This window comes from Ranitomeya imitator, chromosome 2 (assembly GCF_032444005.1).
Source record: "Ranitomeya imitator isolate aRanImi1 chromosome 2, aRanImi1.pri, whole genome shotgun sequence".
In the NCBI taxonomy this organism is placed as follows: domain Eukaryota; kingdom Metazoa; phylum Chordata; class Amphibia; order Anura; family Dendrobatidae; genus Ranitomeya; species Ranitomeya imitator.
In genome coordinates, this window is record NC_091283.1 from 393,185,469 (window position 1) to 393,206,143 (window position 20,675).

A 20,675-nucleotide genomic window follows, 5' to 3' on the forward strand; every position below is an offset into this window, starting at 1 on the left:
CCTCCGCTGAGCAGGCTCCACTGCAGCAGGAGAAGAATGGGAGACCGCAGCGGAGATGGCTCGAGATTCCCCCTGTGCAGAGGCAGGAACTTGACCCCTAACACATTGTTTTGGGGTTGATTTCTTTGGGCAACCGCAGGGCTCGGAAGGGAAGGAGTTCCATTTGAATTTTCATGCTCTATTTTTGCTATAATAAATTGCGAACACCATGTAACATTTTAGATCCTCTAAAATGCCGAAACAGCAGAAAACCCCAAGTTACCAAACGTAGGAAACCATGTCTCTCGAGGATGTCCTCAAGTGGTATAGTGAGCTTTTAAACACACAGGTGATTCATGGAATTGTGTAACAGTGGGCTGTGGAAAAGAAAAATGTAATTTTTTTGCCCACTAAAATGTCACTTTAGCTACAAGTTTTTAATTTTTCAATTTGCTAATAGGAGAAACTGGACCACATAATTTGTTACACAATTATTCTGGATTATGACGATACCCTTTATGAGGTTGGAAACTACTTTTCAGCCACAATGCAAAGCTGAGAAGGGAATGAACACCATATTGAAGAGCAGATTTTCTTGGTTTGTAGATGTCATTTTGGCAGGACGCTGAGGTGCCAGAACAGCTGAACCTTGCCATAAGTGATCCCAGTTTACAAACTATACCCTTCAATTAATTAATCTAGGGGCGCACTGAGCATATTGACACCACAGGTGTTTTACCGATTTTTATACCATTGGGGATGAAGAAAAGCTAATTAAACTTTTTTTTCCACTGAAATGTTGTTTTAGCCCCAGATTTTTAATTTCACAAGAGAAATAGAAAGAATTGGCTTACTAGTTTGTTACACAATTTATCCTGAATGTGCAAATTCCCCATATATGGCTGTGCAATACTGTTTGGCCACACAGCAGGGCTTGGGAGGCTTGCAGATTTTCCTAGAAAAGTTTGCAGACTCCATTTACAGAACCATTAAGTACTAGAACAGTAGAAACTCCTCTCAAGTGAAAATTACACCCCTCTGGGAATTCATCTACAAGTGTAGAAAAGATGTTGACTCCATGGTTGATTTTCAGAAACAAGCACGTAATGGACGTAGTAGATGAAAAATGCAAATATGCCATTGTAGTGCCCAATACATTGTAGTGCCCAGTACATTGTGCAAAGTTTATGCTTCTGAAAATGTGCACCTTGTAAATTAAGTGAGCTCTCTTTGCTACAGTAACGCCAGTCATGTGTATGCTAACTGTGCTTTAGGCATACTGTGGGGATCAAAAGGGAGGGGGGCATTTGGATTTGGGAGTGCAGATTTTGCTGTATTTCTTTTAGTGGAAGCCATAATGCTTTTCCAGAGCCTTTTTTATACCAGTAACGTGGATACCCCTCATATTTCCATTAACAGATAATGGACCTGAGTATGGACTTCTTTTTCGTGGGTTGAGCTTTTCTTGGTAGCATTCTAAGCCACATATTTTGGATCATCTTTAAGGCTTAATTCATATTTATCCAATGCTGTATGCTGTCGTTTACATCTATGTCTGAAATACCTGATTCAGATGGAACCCCCAATGGATCCATTCACTATAATGATGCAATAAAAGTTACCGTGGACCCTGTCTGGACGGTAATAATCTTTTCAGTGGTATACAAAACTGTGCTCAACCATGCCTTTGTACGTGCCTAAAAAAATGTAGAACAAAAGCCATATTGAGTCCAAAGTGCCTGCATCTGCCTCATTATAGGGAATCTTTCATAGGGGGTTTGTGTGAATTGACTACGTCAGAGATTTACACGGAAAACCAGCGCATAAAGCGCAGGATAAATGTGGCAGAGCCTTACTGCAATCTTTTGGAGGCAGAATAAACAAATCAACAGCAGGTCAATAAGTGCTTTTATTTATTTTTTATGCCATTCACAGTGCGGTAATGAAAAGACTGCTTTATTCTTAGGTTCAGTACGATTACAGTGGTATCAGATTTATATAATTTCTTTATGTTTTGCTGCTAACATCTAAAAGACAATGAAATAAAGATCCAAACACAAGCATATGAGTTATACAGGCAGGTATTTAATGATTGGTAACAGGTTTTAAAATTGTTTAAAGCCTCTTGCTTCCACCTGATCGGATATCAGAAACGGAGAGGCGCTGCTCAGGAAAGTTGCTGAGGGAACCCAAATGATACTTAACCTAATAAAAAGGACACCCTGGTAATAAGATGAGACATGTCGGGCACTGTCCTGATCACGTATACAGACACTGCACAATCCATTTAACATGCATTAATACTTTATTTTTAAATATAATGTTTTATACACGATACATAAGTGTTATTTTGGTTTTACTTACTTGATAATACAATCCCTATTCCAAAAAAAGTTGGGATATAAAATGGAGAGAAAGCAACAATGATTTGGAAATCTCTTTTAACCATATTTTTAACCATATTTTATTTTTCGTTTTTGTTTGGAAAAAATAGCTCATTTAAGCTACGTTCACATTAGCTTTGTCAGCAACGCATGCAAAAACGCATGCAAAACGCAGCTTTTTCTGACGCATGCGTTCATTTTTGCATGATTTTTGGCGCAGAAAAAACTGCATCATGCAGCGTCCTCTGCGCCCTGCCAGTTGCGCCAAAATGACGCATGCGTCATAAAGCGCAAGACAACGCATGTCCATGCGCCCCCCATGTTAAATATAGGGGCGCATGACGCATGCGTCACCGCGGCTGCGCCCGACGCTGCCCCGCACAACGCTAATGTGAACGTAGCCTTAGAAATTGATAGCAGTAACACATCTAAAAAAATATTGGGGAAAGGGTTGATAAAAGACTTTAGACATCAGTGGTACTAATGAAAAACAGTAGAAGGTAAATTTTCAACTAAATCATATGACTGTATATAAAAAGAGCATGTTAGAGACGGTAGAGTCTCCCAGAAGCAAAGATAGTCAGAGGTTCACCAATCTGTGAACAACCTCATCTAAAAATTGTGGCACAATTTCAGAAAAATGTTTCTCAACATAAAATTGCAAACACTTTGAATATGCCACCATCTACAGTACATAATATCATAAAAATAAAAAAAATTCTGGAGAAATCCATGTGCAAAAGAGACAATGCCGACAGTCAATACTGGATGCTCATGATCTTCTGTCCCTCAGGTGGCACTGCATTAAAAACAGACATGATTTGTTCATGTAGATCACTTTATGTGGTCAGGAATACTTCTAAAAATCACTGTCTGCAAACATAGTTCGCCATACAATCTACAGGCCTCTCTCATCTTTTTAAGTGGGAGAACTTTCACAATAGGTGGCTGACTAAATAGTTTTTTTCCCCCCACTATATGTACCAGGCATGACTTTTTTGAGATGTGTTGCTGCCATTAATTTCTAAATGAATTACGGTAGTTATTACAAATTAAATGGAAAAATGTACAACATTCAACTCCTGATATGTATTCTACGTTCTGTTGTGAATAAAATATGGCGATAAAATATTTTCAAATCATTGTATGCTTGTTTATTTTACAATTTACACAGCGTCCCATCTTTTGGGGAATTTTAGTTTAATGTTGATGCTTATTGATAAGAGCTTAGTTTCTAATAATGAGCTAGTGATGTAGATCACACATAGCCAAATTACGTCCCTCAGACAGAGACGATCAAAGGTCTGGAAATCAAATGTAATAAGCAGCAGTGTTTTAGCAGTTATTGGACACAGTACGCTCCTGAGTTGTGCAGAGACATGACCCTTAGACGCAGTTCAGGTGCACACAACACGTTGCACACTGTTTCTGTCTGCCATTTCTCTTAATATACATGCTTATCTGATGGGGCTTAATGTAGTGTATGTGTCTATCTGCCGCCATTCCCTGCAATGCTTGTGTCCCAGCCATGCTGTCTCAGTAACAAGAAGTTTGGCTCTCCACTGTCCTAATTGTAAATAAACTCTACCAAAGGACCTGGTGACAGGTCCATGGTATTCAAGGATATGAACAAGTTAATGCATAAGTGGTAATAAATGGCTGCACATCCAATTGGAAGAGTGTTTCAAGTGGGGTGCCACAAGCCTCTGTCCTGGCCCCAGTGTTGGTAAATACTTTTATAAATGATCTAGATAACGGAACTAAAGTTAAACTGATCAAATTTGCAGACGATGCAAAGCTAGGAGGGATAGCTAGCACTAGAGAAGACAGAGAAAGGATTCAGAAGGATCTTGATAAGCTTGAATAATGGGCAGCGACTAATAGAATGGTATTTAACAAGGAGAAATGCAAGATTCTACATTTGTTCAAGAAATTCACAGAATGGGAGGAATAAAACTAAGCAACAGCACATGTGAAAAAAGACTTGGGTATACTAATAGATCACAGACTAAACATGAGTCAACAGTGTGATGCAGCAGCAAAACAGGCTAACACAGTTCTAGGATGTATTAAGAGTAGCATAGAGTCTAGATCACGTGAATTAATTATCCCACTCTACGTCTCATTGGTCAGGCCGCATCTGGAATACTGTGTCCAGTTCCGGGCACATCTTAAAAAAGACATTGAAAACCTGGAGCAAGTTCAGAGAAGAGCTACCAGGATAGTGAGCGGACTGCAAAGTATGTTCTATGAAGAACCATTAAAGGATTTGGGAATAGTGGAGGAGGGGGGAGGAGTGAAATCCAACACTGCCATCCGGGATAAAGGATTTGGGAATGATTAGCTTGCAAAATAGAAGGCTAAGAGGAGACTTAATAGTTGTCTAGACATATCTAAAGGTTTGTCACAGTGTAGAGGGATCATCTTTACTGTATTCTCATTTGCACATGGAAACATGAGAAGCAATGGAATGAAACTGAAAAGATGAAGATACAGATTAGATAATAGAAAAAACTTTTTCACAGTGAGTGTGATCAATGAGTTGAATAGGCTGCCTTGAGAGGTGGTGAGTTCTCCTTCAATGGAAGTCTTCAAACAGAGGCTGGACAGACATCTGTATGAGATGGTTTAGTGAATCCTGCATTGAGCAGGGGGTTGGACACGATGACCCTTGAGGTCACTTCCAACTCTAACATTATATGATTCTGTGCCTCATTAAATGTCCAAATATCTTTTCATCCAGCCCAAATGTGTGCTTGTGGAATACAATGAGAATCATTCGGTTCCAGAAGCACACTTTTGGCCAGGTGAATAGATATCTGTGCCTCACTCATATGTAGTAGGACCCTAATATGGATTCATGAAGGTGGTTAAGTGCTACTGATAAGGAATGTTACAATAACATTTACTATAACAGGTATTATAACCAATAGCAACTAATCAAAAACAATAGTTTAGTGCCTTTTTCAAAGTGAAAAAATCAAACAGAATTAAGTGCAACCTGTTGATTCACCCTCTACAACAGTCGAATTTTCTCATAGGGCCCATTGGGAAAATTATCCATCTGCTCTAAAATGCTTTCCCTCTCGTGTAAATGTGTGAGTTTACGTTCCATTTTACTATAATTTATCAATAAAATAAATAAATATAAGAAGAAACTACTTTCCTTTGTGAAGTCTTTGATGGTTAAGAAGATGTGATTTCTGTCCAAAACATTTTCCACATTCTGAACAAGCAAATGGCTTCTCACGTTTGTGACCTCTCTGATGTGTTACAAGATGTGATTTCTGAGTAAAACACTTCCCACAATCGGAACATAAAAATGGCTTTTCTCCTGTGTGAATTCTCTGGTGTGTAATAAGATGGGATCTCTTTATAAAACATTTATCACATTCTGAACATGAAATATCTTTCTGTCCCGAGTGCCCTTTCTGGTGTCTAACAAGATCTGATTTCTCTGAAAAGCATTTCCCGCATTCAGAACATGAAAATGGCTTCTCCCCAGTGTGACTTCTCTGATGTGCAGCAAGTTGTGATTTATTTGTAAAGCATTTCCCACATTCTGAACATAAAAATGGCTTCTCTCCTGTGTGAATTCTCTGATGTTTAAGAAAATCTGATTTGTTAGTAAAATATTTCCCACATTCTGAACATAAAAATGGCTTCTCCCCTGTATGAATTCTTTGATGTCTGACAAAATTTGATTTATCTGTAAAACATTTCCCACATTCTGGACATGAAAAGGGTTTCTCCCCTGTGTGAATTCTCTTATGTCTAACAAGATCAGATCTCTGTGTAAAAAATTTCCCACATTCGGAACATGAATATGGCTTCTCCCCTGTCGGAGATCTTTGATGTTCATCATCACTTCTGTTATTTTTATTTAACTTAACAGTCTGTGTTGAATCAGAAAACAAGAAAGATTGAAAAGGATCAGATGACAGATTTTTGGTGGTAAGTCCTGGAGGACAATGGTCATATGCTTCAAAATCTGAAAATATCAGAAGTCCCTCTGGGCTCATGGTGCAGTTATCTGCCAAGAATAAAAATGATTTTATTATTTTGCAAGAGCAATGCCTGGAAATGATAATATTAAATATATTATGTATGAATCGTTATACAAATTTTAGTTATCGTTTTTCTTTAATGCAAGAAATAGATTTATTTTCATCAGTGCTTTAGATCACATTTTCATCAGTGTTTGGACATCAGTATGGCAATCATCTTTCTTGTATGAAAAAAAAATTAAATCTTTTTAAGCCTGTTAAACAGTAAAAATAAAATAGAACACAGATAATACGTGGATGGCATTGGTGTACTGTCTATTTTTTACATGGCCCCATTGATTTGTATTTGTAAGTTTGTAAGCCAGAGATGGTATGTCACTCTCCACAAGGAGAAACCTTGCCCCTTAGACCTCAGTCCAGAGCCTTTCACCTAGCCAAATCAGTTCTCATGCTTTGCACTGACAAGGGCCAACAGCCCGAAACACCGTGTCTGCAAATTGAGATACTGATTTGGCTTTCATCCTAAGTCATATTACAAGACTTGTTAAAGGGTTGATTGTGACATGTAGGAATGCTACTTCCAACAGGTGGCGCTATAGAGTTCAAGTCCTCTTTTTCTCTGAAAAGGCAATTTGCATATTAATTTTCCCAGAGGAGCATTGCACAGCGAATAAGCCTCCTTACCTTGTCAAGCCAGAGCTGGTAAGCCACTCTCCACAAGGAGAAACCTTACCCCTTAGACCTCAGTTTGATCCGGAACTCCAAAAAAGCTTGGACATGCGAATGGCACCATAGACTAGGAGTGGGTATGTGTTCTATCCGTAAAAACATGGATGTAAGTGTAAAATGCATGATGCCTTAGACAGTAGTGTCAAGAGTTAAGACTAACAGATTATTATGTAGATTAGAGGTTTCAGTTTTCATATCCAACTTCTTAATTGGTATATTTTATAGTGAGCCTGTCACAAGACTTTTCTAGGTACATTTTTTGACAGTGGAGAATCATAAGTCAGTGTTTCTAGGTGATGTTCATCTCATTACCTCTGTTTGCAATAAACCAATGAAGTGATAACAAGTGGTTTCTCCAAGTTCAAAACAAAATGTGCCTTTCAGGGACTTCTACAGCCTCAGATATATGTATAACAAACATCATTAGTACTTAGTAAAGCAAGATTTGGTTGTTATAACCTGCTGCAAAGATGATATATAGCCAGATACCAGCTGCAATATCCCATTCTTCATTCACTAACCTGTTTGCAGCATCAGAGAATGCACAATTTGGGCCTACAACGCCATGATGCTGGTGGCGCGAACTGTCATTCAAACTGTACTTCCCCACCCTTTGCCAAGCAGGAAGTTGGGGCCAGGGGAACAGACTGCTCCTGCCAAAGACTAAGGTGTGCAAGCTAAGCCTTCTACCCCTCCAGTTATTGTTCATGATTAGAAATTTTATATTTAACGATTTAACAGATTATTGATTCTAGAAGAGTAATAGGTTTTGACCAGTATTTAGTTCACTAGATAGGCTCCAGACCAGATAAAAGATGTCAGGTTCTGTAATGCTGACCTCTAAAGAAGATGTTCCATTCTTAATATCCTCTCATCTTGTCTAAACCTGTGTAAATCTATATTAGTGTAGTGAGAAATACTCACTGGTTCTCTGGTTTCCATCATGGCTCTGGTCCTCTTATGAATCACAAGATAGCTATTCTGACTTGTCTGTGACCAGAAAGTTACTATTACGCCCCACTGGCACATTCAGTATTTGGTCAGTATTTTACACCAGTATTTGTAAGCCAAAATAAGGAGAGGAACAATCAGAGGAAACGTATAATAGAAATATCTCCATAAGTTCACATTGTAAAATTGACTTCCGGCTCACACGTAAAGCCCCAGTGTGATCTGACAATTCGGAATAGCCATCACATGACCCAGAGTAGTGCTGGTAGCTAGGGAAGACGTTGATCAGCGCATATATTACTTTACTTACACTACACTACATACTGTATACATCCACACAGGTTTAGGCAATTAGAAGTTTTGTGGGAGTGATTCTTTAAGGGTTCAAGTCCACAAGGTCTATGAGCATTCCAATTTTTTGGGTGGGTTTGCTAATTTTAACTTTCTAATATCCCCTATTTTCATATTTGTTAACCCACATCAACGCTCTAATCAAGAAAACTTTCAACTCAAAGAACTGGACTTCTAAGCTGAAGCAACTTATCTCAGTTGAAAACAGGTCTGCATCTGCTTCAGTTTTCCATCAGCTTGATCCTTTTAAGTCTTTCTGCTTCATAGTAAACACACTATTTGTGTGGGGCTCTTCTGCCTTAGGGAAATATACCCATGGATTCTTTGCAGCATGGATTGTTTGCAGCATCAGAGAATGCACAATTTGGGCCTACAACGCCATGATGCTGGTGGCGCGAACTGTCATTCAAACTGTACTTCCCCACCCTTTGCCAAGCAGGAAGTTGGGGCCAGGGGAACAGACTGCTCCTGCCAAAGACTAAGGTGTGCAAGCTAAGCCTTCTACCCCTCCAGTTATTGTTCATGATTAGAAATTTTATATTTAACGATTTAACAGATTATTGATTCTAGAAGAGTAATAGGTTTTGACCAGTATTTAGTTCACTAGATAGGCTCCAGACCAGATAAAAGATGTCAGGTTCTGTAATGCTGACCTCTAAAGAAGATGTTCCATTCTTAATATCCTCTCATCTTGTCTAAACCTGTGTAAATCTATATTAGTGTAGTGAGAAATACTCACTGGTTCTCTGGTTTCCATCATGGCTCTGGTCCTCTTATGAATCACAAGATAGCTATTCTGACTTGTCTGTGACCAGAAAGTTACTATTACGCCCCACTGGCACATTCAGTATTTGGTCAGTATTTTACACCAGTATTTGTAAGCCAAAATAAGGAGAGGAACAATCAGGGGAAACGTATAATAGAAATATCTCCATAAGTTCACATTGTAAAATTGACTTCCGGCTCACACGTAAAGCCCCAGTGTGATCTGACAATTCGGAATAGCCATCACATGACCCAGAGTAGTGCTGGTAGCTAGGGAAGACGTTGATCAGCGCATATATTACTTTACTTACACTACACTACATACTGTATACATCCACACAGGTTTAGGCAATTAGAAGTTTTGTGGGAGTGATTCTTTAAGGGTTCAAGTCCACAAGGTCTATGAGCATTCCAATTTTTTGGGTGGGTTTGCTAATTTTAACTTTCTAATATCCCCTATTTTCATATTTGTTAACCCACATCAACGCTCTAATCAAGAAAACTTTCAACTCAAAGAACTGGACTTCTAAGCTGAAGCAACTTATCTCAGTTGAAAACAGGTCTGCATCTGCTTCAGTTTTCCATCAGCTTGATCCTTTTAAGTCTTTCTGCTTCATAGTAAACACACTATTTGTGTGGGGCTCTTCTGCCTTAGGGAAATATACCCATGGATTCTTCTAAGTTTTTTCCTCCAATGTGAAGAATTCCAGCATTGGTGACTCAGACCAGCTTATTAGGGCTAAACACTCAGGCAGGCCTTTACAGACCATATCTGCTCATGGCTTGAATCCCTAGCAAGTCCTTCTTGTTTTCATACTTTGATCTTTACCTAAATTTCTGCCTTGAAGACAAGAATGTTAAAGCTGCCCAATCTTGTTCTTTTGAAAGGACTGGCCAGGCTACAAATCCTCATGTCATCATTGTCTCCAACAGTTCACATCTGTGATATACCTCCTAGAAAGAACTTCATTTAAAGAGTAACCGTTAATTCAATTTTAATTTCATAAATCAATTAAAAAAAATAAGTGACTTTACAATATATCTTATCAGAGAAATATGCTTCTTTCTCCTCCTAGACTCATCTTTCACTTCTTAATTAAAAAAACTGACTCTTTGAGAAAGCCAAGGCGAAACATGCTTTGGGGTCCTGGGGTTCTTTGAAACTGCAAAGATATTTATTGTACTGCAACACTACTGATCTATTACCAAACTTTCTCCTCTCCAATCTGTTCTGAATGCAGCAGCCAGGGTCGTATATCTGTGCAGCTGCTACACCGATGCCCCACCTTGTGCCAGTCATTGCACTGGTTATCCATCAGCTACAGAATACAATATAAACTTATCTCTTGCACACAGAGCTCTTCACAGTTCTGCACCAGTCTACATCTCCTCCTCAACTCTGTCTATTACCCTACCTGTGCTCTCTATTCTGCAATAGATCTAAGACTAACATCCTCCGTAATGAGAACCTCTCACCTACATCTCCATGAATTCTGTTGTGCTATGCACTACCCCCAATCATCAGGCTAATATCTAACCCCACATTTTTAAGTGTGCTTTAAAAATATTCCACTGCATGTTCTTCTGAAGCCATAGTTATAGTTCTCAGTAGAACATTATAAGCACCAGTAGCATCTCTTATCTGATTAACGGGAGAGTGAAGACAGATTTTTCCAGAAAATTGAGAATGAGAGTGATTGATTAGTCCGGAAGTAGAAAGAAGCAGATATCTAATATATGATATATTACAAATTTTCTTATTTTCTGGCACACTATTGATTTATGAAAAAAAAATAAATAAATTAAAGTTATTCTTTAACAGGATAAATGAAAGCAGATTCCATCCTGGTGACATTTCTCCAACTTTGTTGACATCTACTAAATCACAAAAGTTTATTGCTTCTCGTGCCTGCTCTTGATTCTCCATGGATACCAACATACAATATATAACAAATTTACGCAGCTCAATTGACCGCCCAGTTTTTTAGGTGATTGTGAACAGATTTTCCAAAATATAGAATTAAGATTTAGACGTGCGCCTTGCATATTATAGCAGATCAATGTAGATTTCTTTCCAGCCAGTGGCCAAAGTGAACGAGTCAGTACGTTTTAGGTGGGAGACAAGGGCTGACCCTGCACAAGACATATCAAGCAGGTGCACACGGTGTGCGACAGAGTGCAGCCTATCATCATTCGCGGATTTCGGATTCTATTTATGTCTCTCTTATTTTTCTAAAATTCCCTGAATTACCTATGACTCCTCTTCTGGTCCTAATACTAAATTTGAGTTTAATCAACATGAAGCATCCAGTATGCTTTAAAATATAAGAAAAAAACATTACCTGACCCTCATTTTCCAAAGCCTTTGCAGCTATCATGCTGATTTCTGTACATCCTCTTCTGGCCAGACAGTCATGTGACCTCTGCAGCCAATCTCTGAACACAGCAGTGACCAATGAGAGTCTGCTATGGCCTCTTATTGGCTGCAGGAATCACATGTCTGCAAGACAAGAACAGAATGTCGGAAGAAAACAAAATCCATTTACATTAGGCTAAATGATACGTTGCAATTTCCACATGAAATTTGCCTTCTATTATAATCCACACCTAATAACTGTGTGTACTGTAAAAAAAATCATGACATAATTATACCATCCAGTGACTGAATAGAACCTGTGACTTCTCGGCATTTAGTGTTCACTACTCACCTGTACAGTTATCTGTAGGAATCTCCTCTTTACACCACTCATCACCCCTCACATATGTCTCTGTAGTATTAATATGGGGCATATCTTCACCCTGAAGGAAATATTGTAAAAGTCACAGACAGAAGGAGTTCATATACAGAATAGGCAAATCCCTAACCTTACTCAGATATGTCCCTGCCTGACTGCAGAGGTTGGTACCCTAAAATTACACAATCACGCCCCCACTCAACGTCGGCTGATCCTGAGTTTCCTTAACTTTGCATCCTCAACTATACACAGAGAGTAAGCCAAAACAACAACAATAGAATGTAATGCACACAGAGAGAGGGTAAAACTCAGGGATAAAGACGTGTTCACACAGTCATACATGAAAGACGGAAGAAAAAGAAAGGAACCCAAAAAGACTTATGGAATATATATTTTAAAAAAACAACCAGACCCTGAATGTAACAAAATGGGATAAGTGCTGAGAAGGGGAACATGCAAACAAACCGAAGGAGAAGCAATAGAGAACACATTAGCAAGATAATCCCACACAGCTGGGACTCCTAACATCCTTCTAACTTGGAATATTGGCAGCAAAGACTGCACATGCCAGGAGAGTATAAATAGTCCCTCCAAAGATGTAATAAGACTGACCAAAGAAGGAAGTGAAAACACCTGCATAGAAGCAACAGAGCAATGCAAAGATAAGTGTATTATCAGCAGTTGGACAGATATGACACAGGCTGCGGTCCAACAGAGAGGGAAACCGACCACCATCCAGAGGTCACCTGACAGAGCTACGGAGTCAAGCAATGAAACAGAGAAGTCGTGTGAAATTATTTAGAAGAACAGAAAAGATCATAAACAAAAATGATGATCGCAAATGATGACAGAAGTAGTTATCACGTAGCTGTGGGTCTCCGGTATAAATCCAACTTGTCGGCTCCTAATTATAACCAGCAGTTTCCATGAACAGAAAATTGTGAGAAGATCCAGATAACATCTAATGTCTATGATCAGCTTCATCCTGTCATCTCTAGCAAGTATAAAACATAAATTGAATGGCCATTTTATTAGAGGTGCTCTACATTAGAGCGTTAGACCTCCTTTGGCCTTCAAATTCCAGAACATTGCCATGTCATCTATTCTGATAGGTGTAGACTCTTCTTCAGGAATATTGGCCTATGGTGACAGTGTAGCTTTGTGCAGTTATCACATATAAGGGCTCCTACTCACTTGCACGAGAATTGGATGAGTCTCGCACTGCAATACCCCGGCACTGCACCTGGTACAGAGGAGCAGAGTGTGCGGCTCCATGTATTCCTATGCAGCAGCACGCTCCGATCTGAGTGCCAGGTGCAGAACCTGGTTTTAAACATGCGAGACTCATCCGAGTTGCTCGCAAGTTCTGAGTAACCCGTTCTACCTCGTCCCAGACATGCTGTATTTGAATAGAATTTGAGAACTGTGAAGATTGGGTAAGCAAGAAAAACTTTGGTATTGTAGTTGTAGAATAAATTCATGACTATACCAAACTCTAAACAAAGTGCACTGTTCTTCTGCAATAAAGAGATGAATTTGGTTAACTACTGTACATGTAAGTAAGCCCTACTGTCTAAATGTACATGTGTCAGAGGATACAGAATGTGCCAAGGAAACATTCCCTGCACAATTACTCCATCTCTACCAGCCTGAGGGTGAGGGTTGATAGATTAATGTTATTTGATACAAATTCTGACCCTCTCCTCCATTTGATGCTTCAGAAATCTGGATTCATCCAACCAAGCAAAGTTTTTATATTACTCAATGATCTGATATTTGCGATTTTTGTACAAGTCTTGCTTTACTGTTTCCCTCAGACTAGCACTAGAACTGGTCTACTACCATTATAGCCCACGTTTTGTTAAAGAATAATGAATTATACATTCCAGCACCTTAATCAGTCATTCACCACATTGTAATCAGCTGTTATTTGCTTCACTGCAGAGAGTATCTTCATCAGAACTATTCTTGATATCATTCTTGAACAAGGTGGAAAATGTTCCATACTGATCCATGGAAAATGTATTCTATAGATTTTATACTGCACTGCAGGGTCACTGGTCTATTCCCATATATTAAGGCTCCAAATGGTAAAAGACCAGTGTCTCTAAGGCTACTTTCACACTAGCGCCGGACTCGGCCCGTTGCATTGCGTCAGGCCGACGTACCGACGCTAGCAGTGAATGCGCCGCACAACGGGGGCAGCGGATGCATTTTTCCAGCGCATCCGCTGCCCCATTGTGAGGTGCGGGGAGGTGGGGGCGGAGTTCCGGCCGCGCATGTGCGGTCGGAAATGGCGGACCGTCGGCAGCAAAAAACGTTACAAGTAACGTTTTTTGCTCCCGGCGGTCCGCCACAACACGGCGCAACCTTTCGCACGACGGTTGCGACGTGTGTCAATGCATCGCAATGCATCGCTAATGTTAGTCTATGGGGCAAAAACGCATCCTGCAGACAACTTTGCAGGATGCGTTTTTTCCCATAAACAACGCATTGCGACGTATTGAAAAAACGCTAGTGTGAATAGTAGCCTAATACATTGTCCATTCAATGTTAATACCGGTGGAAAAAACAAGACTGAACACAAGACCTTCACAGTCGTCTACACATCATAGGGGAGATCTCATGACACTTTCTCTCCATCTACCTGGTGATCCCGAGGAACATTGGGATCTTCTTGTTTACAGTCCTGTGGAAGAAGAGGACGGGGACATCTCTCTGGTGTTGTCCTCTCACTGGATAGAACTGGAGGAAACACATACAGGGACTGAATTCATTCTTTACATACAGATAATTATAGGCCGTGTGTATATAGTCCTGTCTATTACCTGGTGATGTGAGGGGCTGGGGAACCTCTATCATGACATCATTGTACAGATCTTTGTGTCCTTCTAAATACTCCCACTCCTCCATGGAGAAATAGACGGTGACATCCTGACACCTTATAGGAACCTGACACATACAATGATACTGTCATCCCCCGATCACTTCATAGTGTTACTGTATAATGTCCCAGCATTCCCAGCAGTGTCACCTCTCCAGTCAGCAGCTCAATCATCTTGTAGGTGAGTTCTAGGATCTTCTGGTCATTGATGTCGTCATGTATCAGGGGGTGAGGTGGAGGCCCTATGATTGGGCTCAGGGGTCTTCCCCACCCCTCAGACACAGGGTCCTGACAGCGCTCACTAGCGGTCTTCTTCACTACTGTGTAATCCTGGATATGGAAAGACACATTAATAAATCTCACTACAGACATTTCCAGAGTCCTCACCTCTCCAGTTCTGTCCATCTGTTATTCCCATAGATAAGAATGATGTAATGTGACGTCATCACAATCTCTCACCTCTCCAGTAAGCCGGAAGAGGATCTCTAGGGTGAGGTGTAATATCCTCTCCGCCATCTTGTCCCTGTCCCTATCCATCCTTGTAGGGTCACTCAGGAGAATTCTCTTATATAGAAGATCTCCACTGAGAGGATCCGATATTGTAGGGACCTGAATGGGGAGAAGATCACGATGTAACATCATAAAGATCCCATGTAAGAAACCTCCGGAGCTGTTACCGGCGTCACATGATCACTACATCCGGTCATGGCCCCGTCCTGCCCCCGGTATAACACACAGTCCATTATAGACACATACAGAGATTTATCACAGGCTCAGCACTGAGGGGGTTAATGTCCAGTAATGGGGAATCTCCAGCACCTACCTCCACCTGCAGAGCCGCACACTAGATATATGTAGATCACATTTACTGCTTCTCAACCTTGGATAAAACACCTAATTTACTGCAATCTCGATGATGGCTCCTCCCACACAAGAGTCTGGTCACATGGGTATGACCTCATCACAGGTCCTGTGCGCACAGAACAGCCATATATGTGGTGTGCAGCTCTGTAGGTGGATGTAGGTGCTGGAGATTCCCCATTACTGGGCGCAGGTGGCTTTTCTAGAGCAGTCAGGAACAGTATTTGAAAAATTGGCCACCTTGTTTGAGAAGGAGATGAAGAATGGTTCTAATGAACATACTTTCTGCAGTGAAGCATATTCCAGCTGATTACAATGTGGTGAACGACTGATAAAGGCGCTAGAATGTACAATTCATTATTCTTTAGCAAAGCATGGGCTATAATGGTAGTAGACCAATTCTAGTGTTGTCTGACAGAAACAGTAAAGGAAGACTTGTACAAGAAATTACAAAAATCAGATCATTGAGTAATGTAAAAACTTTGCCTGGTGGGATGAATCCAGATTTCTGAGGCACCAAATGGAGGAGAGGGTCAGAATGTGTAACATATCATTAATCTATAAACATTTACTTTCAGGCTTGGAGAGGTAATGTTTCCTTGGCGCATTCTGTGTCCTCTGTTACCTGTACAAATTGACAGTAGGGCTTACTCACAAGTAGTTAACCAACTTCATCCCTTAGTGGCAGAAGGACAGTCCACCTTGCTATGAGGTTGTTACAGTCATGAATTTATTCTACAAATACGAAAACAATGTTTTTTTGCGTCTCCAACCACGACGGTTTCCAAATATTCCTGTGGAGAGGAAGGACATGTAGACAAAACACATGCTGAAAAAAATGCGTGAGCCATCTTGGAGAACTGGTCCACCACGACTCAGATGATGTTGTAAGCCTCAAAGAGGGTTCGATCCAGGATGAAATCAAAAGCTATGTGTTGCCAGGGGACAAATGGAACCAACAGAGCATGAAGGAGACCAGCAGGCTTGTTCCTGGGAGACTTGTTTCTGGCGCACAGTGTATAGGCGGTTACAAAGTCCCAAACATCCTTGGAAAGCGAAGGCCACCAGAAGCCACATGGCCAGCCACCTTGGATTTGTGTCCAGAAAAGATAATTCTCCTCCTTCAATCAGTAGGAAAAAAGGTCTTATCTGGGGGAACGTCTCTAAACAGAACAGGAACCACTTCAACAATCTTAACTGGGTTAATAATGTGCTGTGAGTCCCTCTGAGAATCAAACATGTCAAAAGATCGAGACATCAATACGGAAGTGCAACTGAAGGTTTAAGCAGACGAAGAAGAGTTCCCACATGTCTTGAAGAGGATTTAACCAGTGGGTGGTCTGCAGAAAGGTCATATTCTTATGGTCTGTGCAGATTATTACTATAGAGCTGTTGTATTCTAGTAGATGTCGCCATTTTAATGTCCAGTAGTTCACCATCCCAGGTCAGCTGGAAAAAATAGCCTAAAGAAAAAACCACAAGAGACAGATTTTCCCGACACTGTCCTTTGCAGTAGAACTGCCCCAGCACCAATAGAGGAAGCATCCACTTCCAGGAGAATCTGTTAGGGTCAGGGTGGTGCAGCACCAAAGCTCTCGCGAAGGCCCCTTTCAAATGCTGGAAGGCCAATAAAGTCAACTCAGATCAGATTCTGGCATTAACCCCTTTGTTGATTAGGGTGGAGATGGTGCCATGAGGGACAAGAAGTGCGGAATAAATTGTCTGTATAAGTTGGTGAAACTCATGAAGCACTGAATGGCACACAAGCCTTGAGGACGAGGCTAGGAGAGAATAGCAGTAACTTTCTCAGGATATATTTCGAGACTTTAGCTGGAAACAATGTAGCCAAGGAAAGGCAAGGAGGATTTTTCAAACACACATTTGGATAACTTGGCAAACAAATTGTTCTCCTGTAGACAACTCAGAACCTGATGGACATGTCTTCTATGTGTAGGTACATCAGGGGAGAAAATCAGGATGTTGTCCAAATACATGACCGTTTAAACATAGAGAAAATCCCGGAAGATGTTGCTAATGAATTCCTGAAACACGGCCAGCACATTGCCCAGACCAAAGGGCATGATGAGATACTTGTAGTGACTGTCACAGTTATTAAAGGCCGTCTTTCATTCGTCTCCCTTGAAGATCCAAATAAAGTTATAAGCCCCTCGTAGATCTAATTTGGCAGGAGAAGAGGCCTTAAGGTACCTTCACACATAACGATATTGTTAACGATATCGTTGCTTTTTGTGACGTAGCAACGATATCGTTAATGAAATCGTTATGTGTGACAGCGACCAACGATCAGGCCCCTGCTGGGAGATCGTTGGTCGCTGAATAAAGTCCAGAACTTTATTTCGTCGCTGGACTCCTGCTGACATCGCTGGATCGGCGTGTGTGACACCGATCCAGCGATGTCTTCACTGGTAACCAGGGTAAACATCGGGTAACTAAGCGCAGGGCCGCGCTTAGTAACCCGATGTTTACCCTGGTTACCATCCTAAAAGTAAAAAAAAACAAACACTACATACTTACCTACCGCTGTCTGTCCTCCAGCGCTGTGCTCTGCACTCCTCCTGTACTGTCTGTGAGCGTCGGTCAGCCGGAAAGCAGAGCGGTGACGTCACCGCTCTGCTTTCCGGCCGCTGTGCTCACAGCCATTACAGGAGGAGTGCAGAGCACAGCGCTGGAGGACAGACAGCGGTAGGTAAGTATGTAGTGTTTGTTTTTTTTTACTTTTAGGATGGTAACCAGGGTAAACATCGGGTTACTAAGCGCGGCCCTGCGCTTAGTTCCCCGATGTTTACCCTGGTTACCGGCATCGTTGGTCGCTGGAGAGCTGTCTGTGTGACAGCTCTCCAGCGACCAAACAGCGACGCTGCAGCGATCCGGATCGTTGTCGGTATCGCTGCAGCGTCGCTTAATGTGAAGGGGCCTTTACACAGATGAATCCCTTGGCTGAGTTTTCTTGGATGTACTCTGATATGGTTCAAGTTTCTGAAAGTGAAAGTAGATATACGTGGCCCTAGGGTGGAGAGGTGCCAAACTGAATATCAATGGGACAAATGTAAGGTAAAATAATAAGTGGTAAGATAAGTGGGCAGATAAGAAAGGTTCGATGACAAGGCAGGTGAAGTATTGGGCAAAGACCATGGCAAGGCAATTAGTAGAGAAAAACAGTCCCCACTGAAGCATCTGGCCAGTGGACCAATCAACATGTGGCGCAACCATGGTAGGCTCAGAAGAACAGAGTCTACTGATTAAGGTAGCACGTAGAAAGAAACTTTTTCGGAATGCAGGACTCCTATCTGGAATATGACTGGCAACATGACATATTAGATAGGCTCCGTCAGTAGTCTGTCAATGGAGGCAATTGCCAGGAGACGATCAAGCTGTTGCATAGGAAGCTGAAATTGAATAACTAGGTCCTGATGGATGAAGTTCGCAGGGAATCCGGAATTTAGATGGGCAGTCGTGGAGATAGACTTCTCTCCCCAGGACAAGGTTTATTTCGGTCAATAGTTTTGAAGAGAAACCTAGGTTCATCTTTCATACCAACCCTAGATGCTGGAGTTTCCCAACCTCACTGGGCACTGACCATCATAATGTCCTTTGCCTCCACAGTACATGCACTCGTTCTCTCTATAAATTCACTGTTGCTCTTGTACAGAAAGGTTAGCCTACGCAACTTGCGTCGGCTCCATAGCAAGAGGTGTAGCTTGCGGCAGCAAGGGTTACTTGAAGGGTGGGGACCAGCCTAAATGGTCTTGTAATGTGAGAAAATGCTTGAGCTTGCTCCAGAGCCTGTTCATGGAAAAGGAGATCAATTCTAGTAGCCAGGTGTATAAGGGCAGCCAGGAAAGAGGGTAGATCTCTGCCTGACTATTCATACTTAATACAACCGGACACAAACTGCCAGAAGGTCGCCACCAGGGCTTCTTCATTCCATGCCAGCTCTGAAGCCAGGGTACTGAATCGTAACATATATTGAGCTATGGTGTCAACATCTTGCCTTAGGGTCAAATGGGACAAGGCGGCTGAAGAGGTGCAACCTGGTACCTCGAACACCACTCTGAACATCTTCGGGAACTTTCCTAGAACACGGGTCTTTGGACCACCACGCTCTCAAATAGGATTTGCCCAAGCCATAACTTATTTAGACAGGATAAAAACCATAAAAGCTATCTTGGTTTGGTCCAATGGAAGGAGATGAGCATGGAGAGTGAAGTAGTTTGACACTGGTTTATAATTCCGTGACTCCCCTTGGGGTCTTCATCATAGCAGAATGGGAGTGAAAGCTGAAGCTTAGCTGCTCTACCAGAAACTGGAGCTTTAGGTATTTCCCCTGGAGAGGATCTAAGTCCTGAGGAAGCATGGCCTGGCACAGCTGAGGCATGGGACAGGGAGGAAACGGAGATGGAGAAATCCTGCAGCTGCGTTTGCACCACATTGATTGCCTGCACCAACTAGTCTTGGCACTCATGTTGAGAATGGTCCTCCTCATACAGGAATTGTACATTAGATTTGGTGTTTCTGGGTCCCGATTTGTCAGCGGGTTCCATGGTCTGAACTTACTGTTATGGTGGCGAGACAGTCAAAGTCGGAGCAGGCAGCACTGGTTCAAAATATGAAGCCGGGGTCAAGAGCGGAGAGATCAAACAGAATGGATAAACAACCCGGGTCAGTAACTGGAGAGTCAAACAAGAATGCACCTAGATAGGAAACTGGAGAATAACTGAAACAGAATATAAGATGTGGAGGGAGGAGTTGCCTAATAAATCCCCTGCTGGCAGATGATAGGCCAGGGAAACAGAACTCTGCAGGAAACAGCAGGTTAAATTCCTGTGAAGTTTGGCTGTCACCTCCCTATAGCCAGGTAGAAACTCTCAAGCCACATTAGGATGCTGAAAATGCTGCAAGGGTCAGTTCAGCATGATGGCCTGATATCGTGAGGCTCAAGGCGGTGAACCTATTGAGTAGGATGGTGTTGAGAAGGGGTGCAAGTTACTGGTATGACACTGGCTTGATT

At 41.5% G+C, this 20,675-nt stretch overlaps 1 protein-coding gene across 1 annotated transcript; it reads right to left on the reverse strand.

The window, feature by feature from the left end:
• Positions 1-1,870: 1,870 nt before the first annotated feature.
• LOC138667031 (oocyte zinc finger protein XlCOF7.1-like) lies at positions 1,871-15,712 on the reverse strand. Its single transcript, XM_069755279.1, has 7 exons — positions 15,609-15,712; positions 15,245-15,394; positions 14,936-15,115; positions 14,730-14,853; positions 14,549-14,646; positions 11,875-11,965; positions 1,871-6,396 (listed from the first exon to the last, which is right to left on the reverse strand). Exons 2-7 carry the CDS (start codon positions 15,320-15,322, stop codon positions 5,522-5,524), a joined length of 1,446 nt encoding a protein of 481 aa, XP_069611380.1. The 5' UTR covers positions 15,323-15,394; positions 15,609-15,712; the 3' UTR covers positions 1,871-5,521.
• Positions 15,713-20,675: the final 4,963 nt, after the last annotated feature.

Bases quoted from the DNA above. Each gene is read 5' to 3' on its own strand.
- LOC138667031 (XM_069755279.1), bottom strand. From the start codon at position 15,322: ATGGATAGGGACAGGGACAAGATGGCGGAGAGGATATTACACCTCACC. The intron at 15,116-15,244 runs GTGAGAGATTGT...TTCCATATCCAG, and splicing joins TCTTCCGGCTTACTGGAGAG to GATTACACAGTAGTGAAGAA. The intron at 14,854-14,935 runs GTGACACTGCTG...TGTATGTGTCAG, and splicing joins TTGAGCTGCTGACTGGAGAG to GTTCCTATAAGGTGTCAGGA.